Source organism: Heterodontus francisci, chromosome 45 (assembly GCF_036365525.1).
Source record: "Heterodontus francisci isolate sHetFra1 chromosome 45, sHetFra1.hap1, whole genome shotgun sequence".
Classification (NCBI taxonomy): Eukaryota; Metazoa; Chordata; class Chondrichthyes; order Heterodontiformes; family Heterodontidae; genus Heterodontus; species Heterodontus francisci.
The window spans coordinates 3,727,676-3,749,863 of record NC_090415.1 but is presented as its reverse complement, the minus strand read 5'-3'; the positions used below and the strand labels follow the sequence as shown (position 1 = coordinate 3,749,863).

Sequence of the window (22,188 nt, the reverse complement as noted above, 5' to 3'; positions counted from 1 at the left end):
ACCTACCTACACTAGGGGCAATCTTGACAATGGCCAATTTACCTGCCAGCCCGCAAGTCTTTGGCACGCGGGAGGAAACCGGAGCGCCCGGGGGAAACCCACTGTGTCACAGGGAGAACTTGCAAACTCCGCACAGGCAGGGCCCAGAACCGGTGGCGGGTCGCTGGAGCTGTGAGGCTGCGGCGCTAACCGCTGCTTTACTGTTCCATCCCAACGTGAGCGGACCGTTGCTGTCCCTCTGGAAGTGGGACTGGCTCCAAGGCAGGATGAGAGGCTGGGACATGTTGGCGCAGTGCAGGTTTTTCTCACTTCGAGTCTTTGAGATGTCGTGGTCAGAATTCCGGCATTTTCACAGGTCAGGCCTCCCTCACACCTTGCAGCGAAGTCCCTCTGCACTGCATTCTTTGCCAACACACGGCTTCTTTTCTGTAACCACAGCACAGCCTCCTCAGCCAGTCATGACTGTCACGGGAACGGGTCTGTTTTTCAAAGACGAGACCATCAAATTTGTGTGCTCGGCGCATGCTTTGTACAAAGGGGCGACGATGTCCCTTTACAAAAGGGACAACCCGGATCCGATCCTGTCTGATGTGGTATCTTCCAATCAAAACAACGTGAGGTTCAATATCCCGAACATTAACAAGACCCACGAGGGAATCTACTGGTGCAGCTATCAACTGGAAGTGTCGGAGCTCGTTTTTGTGTCCGAAAGCAGCGAATCGAAGGAGATCAAGGTCATAGGTAAGGACCATTTTCAAGTAAGCACTTTTCCTTCACTCCACACCGTAATGGCATCATCTGTCGTCCGATCTAGGTGATAAATCACAATACAGTCGCTATAAATGGGCGCACACTGGTAGCTACCCAGGGCTGAACTTGCCCAGTCTGGCCTATATGTGACTCCGGACTCACAGCAATGTGGTTGCCTCCCCGCTGCCCTCTGAAATGGCCTGGCAAAGGCACTCAGTTCAAGGGCAATTAGGGATGGGCATCGAATGCATGGCCTTGCCAGCGATGCCCACATCCCATGGCAGAATAAAAACAAAAATGCAGAACAGACTCGAGTGTCTCAATGATCTATTCCTGCTCCTTTGTTCCTATATTCTGGTGACGCGAAGGAGTGGAAAACGTTTCCTTGTGAAAGAGAAAGAAAAAAAATCACTTCATCACAATTTAACTCATGTTTGATTCCAGATCATTGAGGTTCGAGAGGTTCAAACTATCAGCGCAAGTTGGAATCCTTTTTTTTCCTGACAAAGAGGAGGTCGAGGAGCGACATACTAGAGACTGTCCCTTAAAGAAAGATAGCAAGGGGTTCCGTAGGGTAGACCCTGAGAAAATATTTTCGCTTTCCGTGAAATCTTAAGCCCAGGGCCATGAGTATGAGATAGTCACTAATAAATCCAGCCAAGAATTCAGGACAGGAGAAACAGAAAGTGTCGAAGTGAAAGGGTGAGCAGGGAAGAAGGAAAAAAAGGGATAGGGCAGAGAGCAGGAGAGATTAAATGACAGAGATGTCACAGAGCAAATGGAGTGCTAATAGTTGTGACAAAGGACAAAGTATTAGTCCAGAGAGAGTGTTAATGGCAGAATAATGAACAGCTCTATCCAAAAGCAAAAGAAAAACCCGTTTCAGAAAAAAAGTCATGCTCTGAAATTGTTGAACTCAATGTTGAGTCAAGAAGGCTGCATAGTGCCCACTTGGAATGTGAGGTGATGTTCCTTGAGCTTGTTTTGAGGCTCGCTGGGACACTGCAGCAGGCCAAGGGCGGACATGTGGGCACGCGAGAGGAGGGTGGTGAAAGCAACTGGAAGCTCGGGGTCAGACTTGCAGAGGTCAGGACAATCTGCTTGGCCAAGGGAATGCCGAGAAAGTGGAACTCTCCTAACATGGGTTGGTTGAGGAGAATAGTAGAAATGCACTTTGGGAAAAGCTGGGGAGAAGGGAATAGCAGGATATGCAGTTAGCGTTAGATGAAGAGGGTGGTAGGAGGCTCAGGTGGTGTATAAGGGCTGGCACGGAGCTGTTGGGCCGAATGGTTGATTTTTGTGTGCTGTGAATTGTATATAATTCATTCCATGCCATGTCATTCGTCCCCATCTTTTTGGATTACGCAACAGGGCAAACGGCATACATTTCAGTGAATTTCTGTCATGCTTTTTAGGGTCATTAATCTTGTATTCCTTGTGGTTTTTCAGATAACGCTAAACTTCGACTGGTGGATGGGCCCAATTCCTGTTCGGGTAGAGTCGAGGCTTACTACAATGGCACCTGGGGCACTATCTGTGATTCCGGGTGGGACATTCTGGATGTCCAGGTTGTTTGCAATCAGGTCGGATGTGGGTTTGGCCAATCGGCCATTTCCGGTGGCCAGTTTGGAGAAGGGGCAGGCCCGATTTTGCTGGACAACGTCCGGTGCAATGGGTCCGAGTTATTCCTGTGGTCCTGCCCGATCCAGACGATCAGCCCCCGGACCTGCCGACAGAAGAACGATGCTGGCGTCATTTGTTCAGGTGCGTATCTGCCTTGTGGAAGGGAAGGGTGGAAGTAGGCATGGCGAGAGGGTGGACATTAGTCGTGGGCACTGCCTCCAGCGGGTAGTGCCACATATCGTAACGGAGATGCGGTCACCTGCACGAGACATCGCACTGAGGACCCGTCTGCCCTCTGGTCGCATCTTTCTGCCATTCCCTCCATTGCATAGAGTCACAGAGCCATTTTCCTTGTCTACCTTATCTAATGTCATAATCCTGTCCACCTCAACTAAATCTCCCCTCAATCTCCTTTGTCCTAAGGAGAACAAACCCGGCTTTTCCTACCTAACCTTGTAACTAAAATCCCTCGTCCCTGGAACCATTCTGGTAAATCTCCTCCGTACCCTCTCAAGGACCCTCACCTGCTTCCCGAAGTGTGGTGACCAGAACTGGACGCAATGCTCCAATTGGCGCCTAACCAGAGCTTTATAAATGTACCATTATAAAGATACAAGTCCAACAAAATGTATTTCATGGGCTGTTCCGCATTTCAGGATGTGGTGACAGGCACTGCACAACGTCTCCCATTTTTAACTGTTCATTTGGGAAATGTTCGTGTCAGGTTAACGTTGGCCTGCAGTGAACAACTTACATCCAGTGAAATGATGATGAAAGAACTCCTTACTGTCATTATAATGAGCAGAGTATACTCTTTGTGGCAATGACACCTGATATTATGCCTCTATTGATTTATATGCCATTGCGGTGCGATACAGATTTTCGATTCACTGTATTTTCTTTTGACCCAGATCAGTTACAAAGCCCAGAAATAGATGTGTTAAGGACATCCAGTATATTTGCTCAAGGGGAGTCTTTCAGCATTCAATGCGCCTCGCCCAATTACTACAAGGGAGGAACATTTCAATTGCACAAACTCGGCGAGTCCACCTCTGTGAGTTCCTTGGTGGCAGAAGCAAAGTATTCCAACGTCACATTCACTGTCAAAAACATCAACATGAGCCAGAGCGGATATTACACCTGCATGTATCAGTTACAGAGAAGGGGAAAGTTGTACAATTCCACCATGAGTGACAGAGTCAAGATCACTGTGATAGGTAAGTGATCGTCTAGGTTTGAGCCAGTAGGCTTTTTTTGTTTAGTTGTTCATGGGATGTGGGCGTCACTGGCCAGGCCAGCATTTATTGCCCATCCCCAACTGCCCTTGAGAAGGTGGTGGTGAGCTGCCTTCTTGAACCGCTGCAGTCCATGTGGGGTAGGTACACCCACAGTGCTGTTAGGAAGGGAGATCCAGGATTTTGACCCAGTGACAGTGAAGGAACGGCGATATAGTTCCAAGTTAGGATGGCTCAGAGGGGAACTTGCAGGTGGTCATGTTCCCATGTATCTGCTGCCCTTGTCCTTCTAGTTGGTAGAGGTCGCGAGTTTGGAAGGTGCTGTCTAAGGAGTCTTGGTGCGTTGCTGCAGTGCATCTTGTAGATGGTACACACTGCTGCCACTGTGCGTCGGTGGTGGAGGGAGTGAATGTTTGTGGATGGGGTGCCGATCAAGCGGGCTGCTTTGTCCTGGATGGTGTCGAGCTTCTTGAGTGTTGTTGGAGCTGCACCCATCCAGGCAAGTGGAGAGTATTCCATCACACTCCTGACTTGTGCCTTGTAGATGGTGGACAGGCTTTGGGGAGTCAGGAGGTGAGTTACTCACCACAGGATTCCCAGCCTCTGACCTGCTCTTGTAGCCACGGTATTTATATGGCTACTCCAGTTCAGTTTCTGGTCAATGGTAACTCACACGATTTTAATAGTGGGGATTCAGCAATGGTAATGCCATTGAATGTCAAGGGGAGATGGTTAGATTCTCTCTTGTTGGAGATGGTCATTGCCTGGCACTTGTGTGGCACGAATGTTACTTGCCACTTATCAGCCCAAGCCTGGATATTGTCCAGGTCTTGCTGCATTTCTACACAGTAGTACCTTCAGTATCTGAGGAGTCGCAGATGGTGCTGATCTTTGTCCAATGGTCAGCAAACATCCCCACTTTTGACCTTTCGATGGTTGGGCCTAGGACACCACCCCGAGCAACTCCTGCTGTGATGTCCTGGGGACTGAGATGACTGACCTCCGACAACCGCAACCATCCTCCTTTGTGCTCGCAATGACTCCAACCAGTGGAGAGTTTTCCCACCGATTCCCACTGTCTTTAGTTCGGCTAGTGGCTCCTTGATGGCATACTCGGATAAATCCTGCCTTGATAGCGAGGCTATGTTGGAAAGCGTGGGCAGTGGGAGCAAGTGTGGGAACAATACAATCGTTCTTTCAAGGTGTTCTCACCTCGGCACGGTAGGTTGAGTGGCCTCGTTCTGTGGTTATGTGATTTTGCAACACTTCATTGGCTAATTTAATCTCCCTCCCTCCCGTTCATTCTAGAAAAGCCAACCAAACCAAATATTCAGCTCTTCCGAGACTCTGGCAAATATTCCATTGGCGAGTTTGTCAGCGTTAGGTGCACGGCCTCCACAGTCTTCACCGGGGCCATCTTCCTCTTGCTCAAGATTGACGGGGCAACCTCGGTGACCTACCAGGCCGTGCCAATGGCGGGCTTCGCTGTGACCTTTTCCATCGCCAACATCACATATGCTGACGATGGACATTACGCCTGCTTGTTTCAGCTAAAGCGCTCGGGGAAGCTCCACAACTCGACGGAGAGCGACCGGGTGAAGGTGACTGTGACAGGTAAGTAGAGACACCCCTTCAGAGCTCCAATCAGGGTGATCTGCATGGCTACCAAAGTCCATTTTCAGCCCCGCTGGTAAGGAGCTCGATGCCCCTTGAGACGGGCATAATGGAAGCCTATTTGTGAGTTCCCTCGGGTTCCTGCAGCATCAAGGACTGGAGGGTGCACGATCCAGTTTGGTGTTTGAATGTGCGAAAGGCGTCGGACTCAGAACTTCAGGGAAGCCTTTGGGAAGCAAATAGTAGTGGCAGGCAAATTAATATTTGGAAGGGCTGTAATTTGTCACATGCGGTGATGCAAAACAGGCGATATTCAGATCAGCGCCACTCCCAATCCTTTTGATGCCAGACCTGGTGTTTGATTCCGTTGTCTGCAATGCCACTAGACTTCAGGCACTGTGCATAACGGAAGGCCGAATGGTGACTGCCCACTGAGTGACACGTCCCGCCATGAATTTTCAGTCTGTAACCCCCGTTTGCGTCACTTTTACGTGGGCTCCACAGATGCCCCCATCCATTTGCATGAAGTGAGAATGAATTCTTTCGTTCTTCCCTGTCGCTTCCCAATTCAGGATTCCCTCTGGGTAAGATATTGTGGACGAGACTTTTGACTTTTGAGATTGCACCACACCCTCCGTCAGTTAAACACGCCGCCTGACTGTCAGTCCAATTGAGGACAATAGAATTGCCTGTAAGACGAGGCGTGTAAGGGTGGCTGATGTGATAATCCTGATTTTCCCCTGCCTGTGCTCATTCTTGCTGTCAAACCCCTCCAGGGCCCTCACCCTTCTCTCTGCCCATTTTGTGCACGCAACTGAGTCCAATTTCTATCCTAAGTTGTTGCTTTTGTTGTTCTTGGTGGTCCTTGCCAAGACAGACATTCAAACATACTGTGCTTCCACCGCCTTTTGAGGAAGAGATCTCTGAAGTCGCATGACCCACTGTCTTCAATGGGCGACCCTTATTTGTAAACATTGACCCCCTAGTTCGAGATTCTCCCACAAGGGGAAACATCCTTTCCGCATCCGCCCTGTCAAGACCCCTCAGGATCTTATCTGTTTCAGTTCAGTCGCCTCTTCCTCTTCTAAACTCCAGCGGATACAAGCCTAGCCTGTCCAACCTTTCCTCATAAGACAGCCCACCCATTCCAGGTATTAGTCGAGTAAACCTTCTCCGAACTGCCTCCAATGCACTTACATAATTCCTTAAATAAGGAGATCAATACTGCACACAGTACCCTAGATGTGGTCTCACCAATTCCCTGTGGAACTGAAGCATAACCTCCCTACTTTTATATTCAATTCCCCTCGAGATAAACGACAACATTCTATTAACTTTCCCAATTACTTGCAGTACCTGCATACTAACCTCTGGTGACTCATGCACCCGGACACCCAGATCCCTCTGCATCTCAGAGCTCTGCAAATCTCTCACCATTTTGATAATATGCTTCTTTTTCATTCCTCCTGCCACAATGGACCATTTCGCATTTTCCCACTCGGGCTACGTTTGCCAGATCTTTTCCCTCTCACTTAATCTATCTGTATCCCTTTGTAGCCTCCTTATGTCCTCTTCACAACTGACTTTCCTACCTATCTTTGTGTCTGGAGCAAATTTAGCAACCATACCTTCAGTCCCTTCATCCAAGTCATTTATATAAATGGTAAAAAGTTGAGACCCCGACACTGATCCCTGTGACACACCACTCATTACATCCTGCCAACCAGAAAATGACCCATTGATGCCCACTCTCTGTTTCCTGTTGGCTAACCAATCTTCTATCCAGAACCCCCCAGTCAGTATCGTGATGATAATATTCACATGTTAAGATGTAACCAAAATTACTCGATTGACAGATATTCTCTGAATAACTTTCAAGCGATGCCTTTTGTCACAATCCACGAGATGTGCTTCAGTCATGTACATCTCCATTCCCAATATGCTCTTGGTGATTAAAAACATGGAAGGGAAATGGCTGATGCGTGTGGTTATGTTATATTTCTGAATGGGTGGGAAATTCATCTTGCCCTCTGCTCCAGTCCTCACTAGATATTCAGTTGCATTGACTTCACTATTGGGCGGGATTTAGAATGGGCGACAGATGCGGCCCCTGCCCATTTTACACTTGGCCCATGATGGTACGGTTTGATCGGGGCCACCAGCTCACTCTCTTCTTTCGATGCAGATAAACTGCAGAGGCCGTCGATTTCCGTGTTGCGCTTGTCCGCCGCCTTTGTTCAAGGTGAAGCCGCAAATTTCCGATGCTCCTCCTCCAGCGTCTTTGCGGTGATAACATTTTACCTCTACAAAGTCGGGGAGTCTGGTGCTGTTACCTCTGTGGGGCCGATCTCAGCATCCAGCGCCGTCTTAACTGTGCAAAATGTAACCTTGCACCAGGAAGGCTTCTTCACCTGCATGTTCCAAGTGCTGATCAAAAGCAAGCTGTACTCGTCAACTCACAGCGACCGGGTCAAGGTAACAATCGCAAGTGAGTCGCCCATTCAAATACTGTCCTTCTGAATTCATTTTCACTTCTGAAATGCATGTTCAACCGGGATACATCATGCGATGAACACTGCACAGAATGACAGGCCTTTGGCGAGGCTTCAAAGGAGATTTATCACAATGCTAGCTTGGGCAAGGGAATGTGGTTTTGTGCTTGAGCTGGAGGATTCTGCCCCAATTCTAGGACACCGCAGACTTTCGAAAGGATGTCGAGGCTTTGGAGAGGGTGCGGAGGGAGGTTGACAAGAATGGTCCCAGGGATTCGGGGACTTCAGTAAATGTGGAGAGACTGGTGAAGCTGGTATTGCTCTTCTTAGAGCAGAGAAGGTGAAGGGGCCGAGTTAATCGAGGTGTTCAGGATTGTCAGGGCTTGTCAGAGAATAGACGTGGAGGAAGCTTGCTGACCGTCAGGAGGGTCAGTGACGAGAGGGCAGAGTTTTATTAATGATTTGGACGTGAATATAGGAGGTATGATCAGTAAGTTCGCAGGTGACACGAAAATTGGTGGTGTAGTAAATAGTGAGGAGGAAAGCCTTAGATTACAGGACGATATAGATGGGCTGGTAAGATGGGCAGAGCAGTGGCAAATGGAGTTTAATCCTGAGAAGTGTGAGGTGATGCATTTTGGGAGGCCTAACAAGGCAAGGGAACATACAATGAATGGTAGGACCATAGGAAGTAGAGAGTGTCAGAGGGATCTTGGTGTATTTGTCCAGAGATCACTGAAGGCTGCAGCGCAGGTCGATAAGGTGATTAGGAAGGTATATGGGATACTAGCCTTTATTAGCCGAGGCATAGAATATAAGAGCAGCGAGATTATGATGGAGCTATGTAAAATGCTAGTTAGGCCACAGCTGGAGTACTGTGTACAGTTCTGGGCACCACACTATAGGAAGGATGTGATTGCACTGAAGAGGGTGCAGAGGAGAATCACCAGGATGTTGCCTGGGCTGGAGCATTTCAGCTATGAAGAGAGACTGAAAAGGCTAGGGTTGTTTTCCTTAGAGCAGAGAAGGCTGAGGGGGGACCTGATTGAGGTGGACAAAATTATGAGGGGCATTGATAGGTTAGATAGGAAGAAACTTTTTTCCCTTAGCGGAGGGGCCAATAACCAGGGGGCATAGATTGAAGGCAAGGGGCAGGAGGCTTAGAGGGGATTTGAGGAGCAATCTTTTCACCCAGAGGGTGGTTGGAATCTGGAACGCACTGCCTGAAGGGGTGGTCGAGGCAGGAACCCTCACAACATTTGAGAAGTATTTAGATGAGCACTTTAAATGCTATAGCATACAAGGCTACGGGCCAAGTGCTGGAAAATGAGATTAGTATAGGTAGGTGCTTGATGGCTGGCACAAACACGGTGGGCCGAAGGGCCTGTTTCTGTGCTGTATATCTCTATGACTCTAAGATAATTGACAACAAATGCCAATGGGTTGTAGGCGTTTGTTTATTTCGAACATGATTTGAAGACATAATTTACTCCTCAGTTTGGGGCCATTCTGTCTCTCTTCCGTATTCTATCATACATTCCTGCTTGCACATTTATAACAAAACCACTCTGTGAAGTGTGATCTGTAGTGACACCTTTCCACCAGTGCATCAGCTCCAGCGAGCGGTGCCTGTGATTCCTGGATTCCAGCTCTCGATTCCTGCATCTCCTGGCCCCACTGCATCCAAACCACAGTGTCATCGCCTTCCCGCTTTTGAAATCCCGTTCTCAGTCTGTTCCCCCAGATTGAGAATCCGGAGTGCTCAACGCAATGTCGAGCTGAGAGATGTGAGTTGCTTGGGCTGCCTTGCTGCACCCATTTCAGGCAGTGTGTGTAAAAACAGCTTTTCCCGGCATACCATTCACCTGTGTTGTCTTTCAGGTAGCGTGGAAAGACCCATTATCTCCATGAACACGGAATTCGAGAAGTTTCCACAGGGCCAATTGCTCACTATCTTGTGCACAGCCCCGAAACCGTACCGCACGCGTGACTTCCACCTCTACCAAGATGGTCTTTTGGCCAATGCTCGGATGTCTGTGCGGGACTTTGTAGCCGAGTTTACCATTGCAAATACAAGCATGGCCAATCAAGGGGATTACACTTGTGCGTACCGAACGACGATAGTGGGACGAGGGTACAACTCGACCCAAAGCGAAGCCCTTTCAATAACCATCGCAGGTAGGCGACTTCAATAATGACAGTGAAATCTGACATTCAGGAATGGTCACGAGTGCATCTACAGTCATGTGGCCCAGCTGGTATTCAGTCTTTCACCACAAGCATTAACACGCTCTCTGCCTTTGTCCCATGACTGCTTTGTTATATACTCTCTCCTACCCCCCTTGCCCTATTAAAACACCTTTCCCTTTTGTTCTCACATTTCCAGCCTCAGCAGCGTTTTGTGTTTATTTTAGCGACAATTGTGGAGGACCACTCTAATCCTGTTCAGGTTTTGGGGGTATTATTTTGTCGTGCATGGGGATAGACAGTGGGTGGCATTGCATTTTCCATGATTTCTTGCTTATAAGGGGAGCAATTTTAACTTTGAGTAATCGTGTAGAATAGGCGGGATCAAATGGGACACTTCATCAGTTAGCGAGAGGGTGATATCAAGGCAATGCTGACAGTGTGGGTTCAATTCCCCCGACTGGCTATGGTCATTCATGGTGATCTACCTTCCCCTTGTGGTGATCATCAAGCGATACATTAGCAATTCTCTCTCTCTCTCTCTCTCTCTCTCCAATGTCGAGAGATGCCCGAGGCCTTCTGGGATTGCAGCTACAACAAAAAAAAAAATTGGGCACTCATTTACACGCCACGAATAACTTCTCCTTCCGTTGCAGTTCATCGGATGGAGCTAAGCGGGGAATGGCTTTGAAATGGGCGTGGCTGAATGGTGTTGGTCCCTGTGGATTAGGGAGAGGTGTTGGGCAGTGGGTGCAAAATGGGCAGTTTCCCATCGGCTGCCTGTTACGTGGTTTAGCCAATAGTCCGCTTAACTGACTTCAGTGGAATTGATTATTGGGCGGCCGGTACAGCACGGATCCTGACTGCTCGTTTTGCGTCCGCTCTACTGTTCAGCCGAGCTGGTGCGTCTGGTTTCTGCGTTCCAACTACCACAAGTATTAGTGTGTGATGTGAAATTCAAATTCGGAGGTTGGTATTCGCCTTGGGCAGCAGTGCATCAAGTTCCCATTAGACCACCCGAAGGTGTATCCCAGTCCATTGTCGTTGATGGTACTGCCGCTCCGAATGGGCAGCCGGTCCAATACCACCCGATATTGCCACTGCTGGGGATTGACCGCTCACCCATTAGACGTCAATGGAGCTGAAAGGCGGGTGGGATGTATTATAGGCGGCCGATAGGCTCCAGCCCAAGACGAATTTCAACCTCAGAGTGTTCGGGCAACTGGGCAAAGGCTTCGATAAGGAACAAACAGTTGGACGAGTTGGAGATGCCCCATAGAAACCCCCTGCAAGGGGACAGTGCGAGGCCAGCAGAATGGGCAGAGTGGTCGCAGGTGGACTTTAACACTGGCGGGCGTGAGGCGACGCATTTTGGCAGAAGGAAGAGGGAGAGGCAATGTATATACATTGGCACAGTCCCAAAGAGTGTGTGCAGCAACAGAGGGACCTGGGGGTGCCTGTGCATCGATCTTTGAAGGTGGCAGGGCATATTGAGAGAGTGGTCAGTAAAGCAGAGGGGATCTTGGGATTCGTAAGGAGAGGCACAGAGTACAAAAGCAGGGAGGTTATGCTGAACATTTATGAAGCTCTGGCTGGGCCCCAGCTGGAGAATTGTGTCCAGTTCTGGGCACCACACTTCAGGAAGGAGGTGAGGGTCCTTGAGAGGGTGCAGAGGAGGTTTACCAGAATGGTTCCAGGGATGGGGGGGGATTTCAGTTACAAGGTTAGGTTGGAAAAGCTGGACTTGTTCCCCTTAGAACAAAGGAGATTGAGGGGAGATTTATTAGACGTGTACAAGTTTATGACAAGCTTACCTAGACTAGACAAGGAGAAGCTGTTCCCATTAACACAGATTGAAAGTCTTGGACAAAAGATGCAGGGGGAATATGAGGAAGCACTTTTTAATGCAGTAGGTGCTAATGGCCTGGAACTCGCTGCCCACAAGGGCAGGGTGGAAGCAGAGATGATCACAGACTTCAAAAGGAAGTTGGATGGCCAGCTGAGAGAAATAGACTTGCAGGGGGTAAGGGGTTGAGCCGGGGAGTGGGACTGACTGCACAGCTCCGTGGAGAGCTGGCGTGGACTCGATGGGCCGAATGGCCTGGAGTGTAACACCTCTTTTATCACCCGAACAGAAAGCATGGAGCAGCGACTGGTGAACGGGAGTAACCCTTGTGAGGGCCGAGTGGAGATCTCCTTCGGCGACAGCTGGGGGACCATCTGTGATGACCAGTGGGGATTGCTGGACGCCAAAGTTGTCTGCAGTGCTCTGGGGTGCGGAAACGCTGTCGCCGCGCCAACGCACGCTCGCTTCGGAAGGGGCGCCGGACCCATATGGTTGGACGATGTCGCCTGCCGCGGAGATGAATCGGTGCTGTGGTACTGCACGTCCAGGTTTTGGGGTCAGCACAACTGCCATCACGGAGAGGATGCCAGTGTCATTTGTTCCGGTAAGGGCAGTGCCATTCTAAAATATTCCCATCCTAATTGACAGTTTTACCGTGGGGAACAAAATGGTGCCATTTTCAAAGCATCGTGGTACACAGAGACATTTTGGAGAAGCTATTCATCTTGCGCTCATCAGAACAGTCCGCAAGAATACTCATGTAAGGGAAAGCAGCAGATTTATACTGTGTGAGAAAAGAGTACTGATTGGTTGGCAAGTGGACTCTGACTGGTAGAGACGTTGCCATGGAGAATGCACCAGTATTGCAGTACATGAATTTCAATGCCAGGGCGATGCTTGGCATATTGGCCGTACATCACAAAGACTGGTGGATTGTGTCAAACATGTCCCTTCCGCTGTTCGCAATGGGCAAGGTACAAACCGTGCCCAACCAGCCTGTGCTTGCGGTATGCAAAACATAGTGTCCAACATTAGATGTGATTCTGCGATTGCACAACATTTGCTAAATAATCCTCAGTGTGCTAAGAATTACGCTGACAACCAGTTTAAGATCATCAGTCGGGCTCGAAATGTGGTGCATCTGCGCGTACTGGAAGCTGCATATATTAATACACAGGGCCCTGCTCTTTGCAGACAGAAAGAACATGTGCACACATTGCGCCTGTTGCAGCTAAACAAAATAAGTGACAGCCATTCGCTGGTTCATTCCTCAGGGCAATGCCTTGACCAATCAGGGTCAAGATGCCTGGTTTAAATTTCAAGTAAAGCTGGGCAGGTAACTGTCAGTCACCATAAACTGGTGCATTCTCCATGGCAACACCTCCACCAATCAGAATCCACTTGCCAACCGATCAGCACTCTCTTCTCATACAGGATAAAGTTGTTGCTCTCCCTTACATTGGCATTCTTGCGAATTGTCCTGATGAGTGCAAGATGGAAAGCTTTGACAAATGTCTCTGGTTTCAGCAATACTCAAGTTCTGTATCACCAAATGACATAGGCAATTTCAGAAAGATAGTGGCATTCAATATTTATCTTATTATGAATTAAAACGACAACAAATGCGCATTTTTGTGAAGAAGCTTCAAACGAGAAGACTAATTTATTGACTTATTTTCTCATCATGATGTTAGACACTGATTTCATGAGATGGCTGGCATTATTTGCTTGCACAAGTAGTCAATATTTTCCCGCACACTTGTTGTAATGATGTGGAGTATTCCAGATAGATATCCATCAGTCAGGAGTGATCTCTCTCTGTCTCTCTCTCCCTGTGTTTCCCCCTCTGTGCTTCCGCCCCCTCTCTGTCTCGTCCACGCTCTCTGTGTCCCCCTCTCTCTCTGTCCCCTCTCTTTCTCTCTCCCTCCCCTTTCGCTCCCTGTCCGCCCTCTCTCTCTGTCCCCCTATCTCTGTGTCCCCTCTATCTCTGTCCCCCCTCTCTCTGTGATAGTCAGCTATGAAGATTGGAATTGGTGCATGTTTGTGTTTTCATTGATTCCCCTCTACAATGCTGTTTTGTCTCAGGGATCAAGCCGACAATACTTTTGGAACCCAGCTACAACGTATTTCTGAAAGGGGAGTCGGTTATTATAAATTGCACCATCGGAGAACGAAACACAAGCCGAGGAATTGACTTTTACATCAATAACGTTTACCTGACCCACCGAGACCTCCAGCAAGGAGTCAATTCCGCCACCATTCAATTGACCAATTTAACTGAGAAGGATGCTGGGATGTACAGCTGCAAGTATGGAAACCAACTTTCTGGACGATACCTAAATTCTTCTCTCAATGCCTCCGTGTACATCGCTGTAACAGGTGAGAAGGCTATATATTTTCATGCATATGAAGATCACACTGCATAGATGCCAACTATGAAATAATCTTGCAGGAAAGGTGGAAAGGAGAGCAATATATATATATATATATAAAAAGGGCAGAATGAACGAATTATGGAATGAAAGGCAGGAAGATTGAAAGGAAGAAAGCAGGAAGGGAAGACAGGAAGACAGAGAGAGAGAGAGAGAACGAAAATGTAGGGCAGAAAAAAAAGGCAAAAGAAAAGAAGGGACACATAAATTGTCTTTTATATCAAGGACCTCTCACAATCTCAGGGCTTCCCAAACACATGTTGCAGCCCATTCAGTAACTTCCAAGTTCAGCCACTTCGGCAATGCGGGGAAGGAAACAGCTCTGTTGCGCACAGCAAGATCCCACCACGAATAACGTGGTAGGCAAACTGCGTCACCCGCTTTGCTGATGTCGGGCACAGGATAAATGCTGTTCCCCGGGGCAGAGAGAGAAGTCCCCTGCATTTCTTCCAGTCATACCATGCAGCTGTTCACATCCACCTAAGCTGTGTTCCTTGTTCCGTGCCATTTATTGGGGCAGAATTGAGTGAATTGAATTTAGTTGTGTCAAGACTGAGGCGCGAGGAGTGCACTGTCTATTCGAGTTCTACTCGCCACAGGTCACAGTATATATTTAAATTTTCCCACTTACTGATATCTTCAATCTTATATTCTATTTTTCCCAGAATTGAACACACTAACCAGGTTTCTTTAATGAGCTATAACATTTTCAGTTTATTATAAAACAACTCTAAACCAGTAATGAAGAAAAATATAAACACACAGATTGAAATTTTAAAGTTCCCTTTTTGCCATAGCCCCTCACAGTCACACACTCACGCATACACTGGTTAACTGGAAAAATAAAAGGGATTTTTATTCAGAGCTCTGTTACAGACAAAAAAGAAAACCACTTGAGCGTAATACGTGCTAATTCTTGAAGAAAACAGCAGATGAGATTGTTGTGTTCCAAAACTGGCACATAATCTGGCCTCCGAGTACACACAGACGGGTCACTGGGATCTGTTCCAACAGTTCTTTTCAGGCAGCTTTGAGAAATAATTTAGCAGGTTTTTCTTCAAAGATGGGTGGCGAGATGAGTTGACACAGTGGACTTCTCAGGGTCTTTTAGAGAGGTGCTGGAAAGCTGAGCTGGGTTGTCGTCTTCTCTCCTTCCCTGGGAATTCCCTTCTCCTTCAGCTGGCTTGACTGTTTAAACATTCATCAAGAATTGAGTCTCTTCCTCCGTGACACTTTTTCAAAAAAAAACCAGAAGTACTTTCATAACACCATACATTTGTTCGATAAAATGTCTGGATCCCTCGAATGGTGTCACCTAATCATTTACTCATTGCGGTCCACAATTTTCCCACGTTTGAATGCTGAGGGCGATTGTGGTCACTAGAAGTGTCAGTTTCAAAGAAAGGAGGGAGGGGAGAAAGAACAAGGAATAAAACTTGCCTTTCAGTGTCATCCCTTCGGAATTTATGCACGTCCAACGCATTTTATAGACAATTAAGTACTTCTGAGATGTAGCCTCTCTTGTATTGTAAGGGGTAAAAAGGAAACAGAAATTGATTAATTCAAATGCAAATTAGATCTGTTTCACATAATAACATTTTTGGATACAGTATGTGAGACATTTAAGAGACATGGCATGTGGTAAGTTTAACAGGAAGGATTTAAGCATTATTCTTTTCAAACACTCAGTCAGGCAGGTTCCTTCTGACCTGCGAATTGTGCGGGAACAAATTGAAGACTCAATCGAAAAGTTGTTGTGCTTAATAAGGTTAATTTATTTGTATGGATTTAAAAACGGGCACCGGTTTAAGATATTTATGGAAAATTTAAATTGATTAGAGAAAATGATGACATGTTTAACAGTTTGAGAAAGAAAATAATTTTTAAAAGCTGCTCATTCCTTTACTCCCAACAAATAAAAGCTTCAACAAGATCCAGGGTCAGAATGCTCAACTGTGTTGCCAATAATTCGTCTTGCAATAAGCTGAAGTGGCCAGCGCCTGTCAATTGCAGATGCTCCTTCCAACACCTGTTGGGATCCTGCCTCTTGACTGCAGTAAAGGTCTCTGATGAATGCAGCCTTTTGTACCCCTTTTCAGGGCATGGGCCTGGGTTATTATATTGACAGGCTATGACGTTTCCCTTAAAAAAACACGTAACTCAATTATATTCTGAGGTCTTTGTTTAAACCGCGGGGTTTGAACCCGCCCACAAAGTTGCTCACCTTTCTTTCTGTACTTTTTAATCTCAGGAAGCTGCTTGTAGTCAATCTTCCAGATAACGATACTTGTAGAATTTGTTAGAACGCGAGGCCCCATCTTATCTAAGTTGCACAGTCTCCAAGATCTATTCTTCAGAAATACAAATACCGATGTCATTCTCTTCACCTGCGCTATCTCTGTTCCCTTACGATAACATTGTTAGCCTCTCAGTTCGGCAAGTTCAGTAGGTTTATTTTTTCAAAGGGTTGAAAACACAATTCTGATCTCAGCACTGTCGGATAATTCCTTGCTGAGCATGATGGTTAATCTGGTCATGCTCACTCACAGACCTTCAGCCACATTAGTTAAGGGCAGGCACAGTTGGTTCACCTCGCCTGCAGAGAGCGCCAGGCTGTTTTGGCTTTCTAATGTACATTAATTTCGAGTATAACGGTATAATTACATGCTTGCCGACGTGTCTGCGGAACTTTCATTCATCCGCGTGTTCTTCGAAACAGATCCTCTGCAAAAGCCTAAAATAGACTTATTCACAGTCGGAGGGAAAAATCTCATTAACTGCACGGTTCAAAATGGCACAGCAAATGGCACGATGTACTTATTGGAAGTGGGTACCAGTGGATCGAGGCAAGTGCAACGTTTGTCAATGCCAAATTCTACCTTCACCTTTCCCTTAAACAACAGCGGTGATAGTATTGAGGGTCGCTATGTTTGTTCATACGAAGTGCAAGTAAATGGAAGATTACTCAACTCGACTTACACCGAATCTGTTCTCGTTGCCGTTCGAGGTGAGTGAGGTTTGCATTGCAAGCATTTAGAATTGCCGGGGCTTATCGGGAGGGGAGGCCCTCAATTTAAGGCGACATTGAATTGCATAGAATTACATAGAAGCTATCGCATAAGAACAGGCTATTTGGCCCAACTGTTTATTTATTTTTTATTTAGAGATACAGCACTGAAACAGGCCCTTCGGCCCACCGAGTCTGTGCTGACCAACAACCACCCATTTATACTAACCCTACAGTAATCCCATATTCCCCTACCAGCTACCTACACTAGGGGCAATTGAGGCCGTTCAGCCCATCGTGTCTGCACCGGCTCTCCGAGTGAGCCATTGACTTAGTGCCCGGTCCCCTGCCTTCTCCACCTAACCTTGTCCATTCTTGCTTTTCAAGTAACTTTTGAATGCTTCAGTAAGGTTATGAAAGGTTATTCTAGGTCATGGAAACGTTTCTAACCGGAATGGTAAATGTTAAAATCTAGCCATTCGAAACTAAAAGCTGAGTTGTTATCATTCATTCACATTTAACTTTATTTGAACCCCTCTTGGTAGTCTGGGAAAGTGGACTAACATAGGAAATAGGGCACAGTACAGAAAACCAATCATTTATATGATGCTGAACGCATTCTTTCCTACTTTATATTCGACCACTTTTTCTTTGCAGAACAGGTAAGGGCATGTGCTGTTGACATTTTCTATGCACTGTGAAGGCAGGATGGTTGTGAGAGAGATAAGCTTGCAGTCACTGGTGATGAATAAGAAGATTGCAATCTTTCCAGTTCTGGGAATGAAGACACAGAAATGTCCAAGCTTTGTAACCTTAGACTAACACACCATCGAAGGAGTTTTATCGTGTCTGTGCAGGACACTTGGTAGAGCTATCTAATTAACCACACACTCTGCCTCTTTACTCGTTTCATTCACTTTCTAGTCTATCTCCAAATCCATTTTGAGAGTTAATATCACACCGATCCCTTACGGGGAGGTGGTGGTGATGCCCCTGAGCTCATACGCTAAAGACCAAGACTAGTGTTGTGAGGCCATTGGTTCAAATCCTATCACGTGAAATTTTAATTTAATGAATAAGTCTGAAATTTTTTGAAACAAAGCTAATCCAATGATGACCATTCAACCATCTGCTTCACTACTGTCCTTTAGGGAAGGGAGTCTGCCGTCCGGACCTGGCCTGGCCTATATGTGACTCCAGACGCACAGCCACGGGGTTGACTTTGAATGGCCTCGCAAGCCACTCAGTTCAAGGGCAATTAGGGACGGGCAATAAATGCTGGCCTGCCCAGCGACGCCCACATCCCATGAACGAATAAAAAAGGACACTCCTAATCTCACGTCAGCGATAAGCTTTACAGGAGGCAGACATCAGCCATTGACATGAGCAGGAGGAGTCTGCGGATGGGTAAAGACAGTGGGTCCATCTTAGGGCATTGATCCATCACAAAGACAACGTTTTCACCTGCTTTACCCATTAGTTGTTGGGAGCTTGTTACAATTCTGTCTAAGATACTTTCTCCAGGAGACCAATACATTGATGCCAATTGAATTGAAAAGTGGGTGGGGCCTATAACTGGGGGGAAAATCCGAATGCATCTCTTTTGGGCACCCGGCACAGATGACGTTCACAGCAAGAATTTTTTGGGGAAGAAAGGGTTTCATGTTCAATTGATTGGCGTACAAGAAATGTCTGAAATGATACCGTTAAACTGACTTACATTGGTGTTTTTTTTTACAAACTCACTCCAGGATCCTCCAATGTTAAGACGATCATCGGCTGGTTCTTAGCGACTGTGATCCTGCTCCTGATTCTGGTCCTTTTTGTGTATTACTTCAGAAAACCGAAGACGTGCAAGAGTAAACGTGGTAGGATGCACACTTTATGTCGGTGCACTTCTTACTTTCTGCATTTGCAACATGCAGTCAGAAGACCTAACCTTTTGTGGGTCTCTGCACCCGTTGTGACGCTATTGGGATCACTTTCTGCACCCACTGCACGCTGAAATCTCCATTGGCAGCTTGGCGTCCCAGGCCTGAGAAAAGCCGCTTGACAAAAGCAGGTGGCTCTCTGACGGCCTGGGGAGTTGGGGTCGGTGTGGGGCTCCTGATCGGGCCGCCCTCAATGCCCTAACCACCCCCAACACCCTCAATGAGGTGGATATCTGGCCTAAGACCAATTAAGGGCCTGGGGACTGTAAAATCCGGACTGGATCTTCAGGCCCGGCAGGGGGCGGGATCGCCACCGACTTTTCGATTGGTGGATGGCTCCTGTCCGACAAGGGAAAAAGTCCGGCCGAAGTATCTTTGAAATCGCATTCTGATCGAATCACATACATGAATGTAATATTTATTCTTTGTACGTTGTCTTTGTTCTGCTTTGGATGTGCACCAATGATATTATTTAAATAATAACCTGATGTATTTCCAACCCACAGAATACAGGATTTACGTTCGAGAACGACTGCTTGATGATGTGACTCATATAGAAGCAATAGATGACGATACTACCTTTTAATTGGACAATACTTTGTGCACTGTACTCGGAAGAAAGATACAGTGTGAAGATATTTCAGGACTTGATAGTTGTTATGTGTGGTAGCGTAATGAGCAGTACGACTCTCGCCTCCCATTATATGTCAGTATTTAGATTTAAGGTAGTCAATTGAAGTAGATATTGGCTGGTCACGTAACGAGTACCTGTTGTGATCCCGTTCCTCGTGCACTGGCTTCCAAGATTTAGTTTTTTTTTATCCTGTGCTTCCTGTCAACCTCCTTTTAGCATTTTGCCGATGCAGGTGGAAAACCCAGATGTTCACCAGTAACAACACCGCCAACATCTGTCAACAGAGATCAAGCTGCAAAAAGTAGCCGTGTGCTGGAGCTAATTGAAATCGAATTTCGACTGCTAATGGGATTGGAGCAGTTTAGAAACAGTTGCGGAATTTCATCTGGGCGGAGACGCAACAATGGGCGCCGTCCCCTCGGCCGCCCACCCGGCGCCCACCCGGCATTCCGTTGCACTGACTTGAATGGGAATAGGTATCGGGCAGGGGGCGCCTAACTTGCGGCCGATGGGGGTACCGTCCATTTTGTGTAACTGCCCAGATGCCATTTTATAGACCGTGCCCAGAGTTCCAAATCTGCTTGATGCAACAACACTCAGTTCAACACAGACTTGTATCAGACAGATTAAGCGACATAGTTTTCATGTGATAAATATTTCCATGCCCACAGTCTAAAAATAACTGGTGGAGATCAGTCTGCCCTCTCAGATGGATGTAAATGATGCCATGACATTATTTCATAGTGGGGTGTGGGGTGGGGGGGAAGGGGTATTCATATTTCAGGTGTAATTATCCCTCGACAAATATCAGTGGAAAAGATTACATGACCACTGTGGGATCTTGCTGTGCGCACCATTCGCTGTGGCGTTTCCTCCATTGCAACAGTGACTTTATTTCAAAAGTGTTTCATTGGCTTGGACCCTCCTGACGTCATGAAAGGCACCAATTGAAGAATTAAGAACTCTATTTTAACCTAACAAGTAACATTCGCTAATGTGAAACGGTCCCTTTTTGCTTGTTTTCCGAACTGCTTTCTGCAAATTTCTCCTTTTGTTTGCAAGAAAAGTCTTTACTCGCAGTTAGAATTGGCTCACATTGATTGTAGGAAAGCGAGGGCTGATCTGATCGAGGTGTTTAAACTGGTCAAAGGATTTGTATCACTTAGATTTTTTTAATGCATTCATGGGATGTGGGCATCACTGGCAAGACATTTGTTGCCCATCCCCAATTGCCCTTTGAGACGGTGGTGGTGAGCTGCCTTCTTGAAGCACCGCAGTCCATCTGGTGCAGATATACCCACAGTGCTGTGAGGGAGGGAGTTCCAGGATTCTGACCCAGCGACAGTGAAGGAAGGGCCGATGTAGTTCCAAGCCAGGATGGTGTGTGGCTTGGAGGGGAACTTGCAGATGGTGGGGTTCCCGTGCATCTGCTGCCCTTGTACTTCTAGGTGGTAGAGGCCGTGGGTTTGGAAGGTGTATACGGAAAAATGGAATCATCAATAAGGGGATATAAATATTGCAGTTCGAGCTGGCCCATTCAGGTTCGAAATCAGGAAGCCTTTTTCCACACTAAGAGTGGTAGAAGGTTGGAACTCGCTCCTGTCAAAGGGAGTGAGGCTGGGAGCCAACTGTAACTTTTAAGACTGAGGTTGATAGATATTTTTCTGAGGTAAACAAGTCAAGGGATATGGACCTGGGGTGGGAAATGACATTGAGGTACCGACCAGCCAAGATCGAATTGAAACGGGGGACAGGCTTGAAGGGTTGAATTCTTAATGGTTAAAAAATTGTAAATGTAACCACACATCCTTGTTCTGCCTCAAAACTTTATGGAATGATTCAAGACTTAAATGTTCATCAAGGATTTAGATCTGATGGATGGAAACCAATAAAATGCTCACTCTTCCTACCATGCTACTATGTTCTAAGGTTATGACTTTGAAGCCAAAAGTATTTGCATGTGTGATAGTCTGATTGTGTTGGTGTGTTTCTCTGTGAGTGTGCTTTTGTGTGACTGGCCGTTTGTGCATGTTTGTATGTGATGTTATGACCGACCGCCCCATTCAAAACCTCCAATCAAAATATATGATTCGGATTGTGGTGGGAGAAACGCACTGTTAATTCAGTCCCGTCCCTCCACAGATCGCCTAACATATCGTTTTTAAACTCTCCACATTAAAGAAAGACCCAGCCAAACTGTACCATCTATTAACCCCCGAGTGAGGCTAACCAAACCAGGTGTCTTTAAATCAACAAATTAACCGTATAATTAGGAAAGCTACATTCTTAAACGCTCCTAAGGTATAAACAACATTTAAAATAGAAAACAATTAGAGTCCTGACAGATTTACGCTCCTGCCAGATGTGGAACAGTCCAAGATTGCTTGAAGTCCTCAGAGCCGTCTTTTCGGGGGGAGGGGGTGGGGGGGGGCGGATG

General features: G+C 46.9%; 1 protein-coding gene across 1 annotated transcript in view; it reads left to right on the top strand.

Moving 5' to 3' along the window:
• LOC137356276 (deleted in malignant brain tumors 1 protein-like) overlaps positions 1 to 20,106 on the top strand; it is a 36,539-nt gene extending 16,433 nt beyond the window's left edge. Inside the window, exons 7-17 of the mRNA XM_068022146.1 lie at positions 439 to 741; positions 2,200 to 2,514; positions 3,285 to 3,590; positions 4,917 to 5,222; positions 7,408 to 7,710; positions 9,596 to 9,892; positions 12,037 to 12,351; positions 13,833 to 14,126; positions 16,899 to 17,186; positions 18,938 to 19,054; positions 19,624 to 20,106. Of these exons, the coding sequence (XP_067878247.1) occupies positions 439 to 741; positions 2,200 to 2,514; positions 3,285 to 3,590; positions 4,917 to 5,222; positions 7,408 to 7,710; positions 9,596 to 9,892; positions 12,037 to 12,351; positions 13,833 to 14,126; positions 16,899 to 17,186; positions 18,938 to 19,054; positions 19,624 to 19,703 (2,924 nt within the window). The 3' untranslated portion in view covers positions 19,704 to 20,106. The remainder of the gene's footprint in view (positions 1 to 438; positions 742 to 2,199; positions 2,515 to 3,284; positions 3,591 to 4,916; positions 5,223 to 7,407; positions 7,711 to 9,595; positions 9,893 to 12,036; positions 12,352 to 13,832; positions 14,127 to 16,898; positions 17,187 to 18,937; positions 19,055 to 19,623) is intronic.
• Positions 20,107 to 22,188: the final 2,082 nt, after the last annotated feature.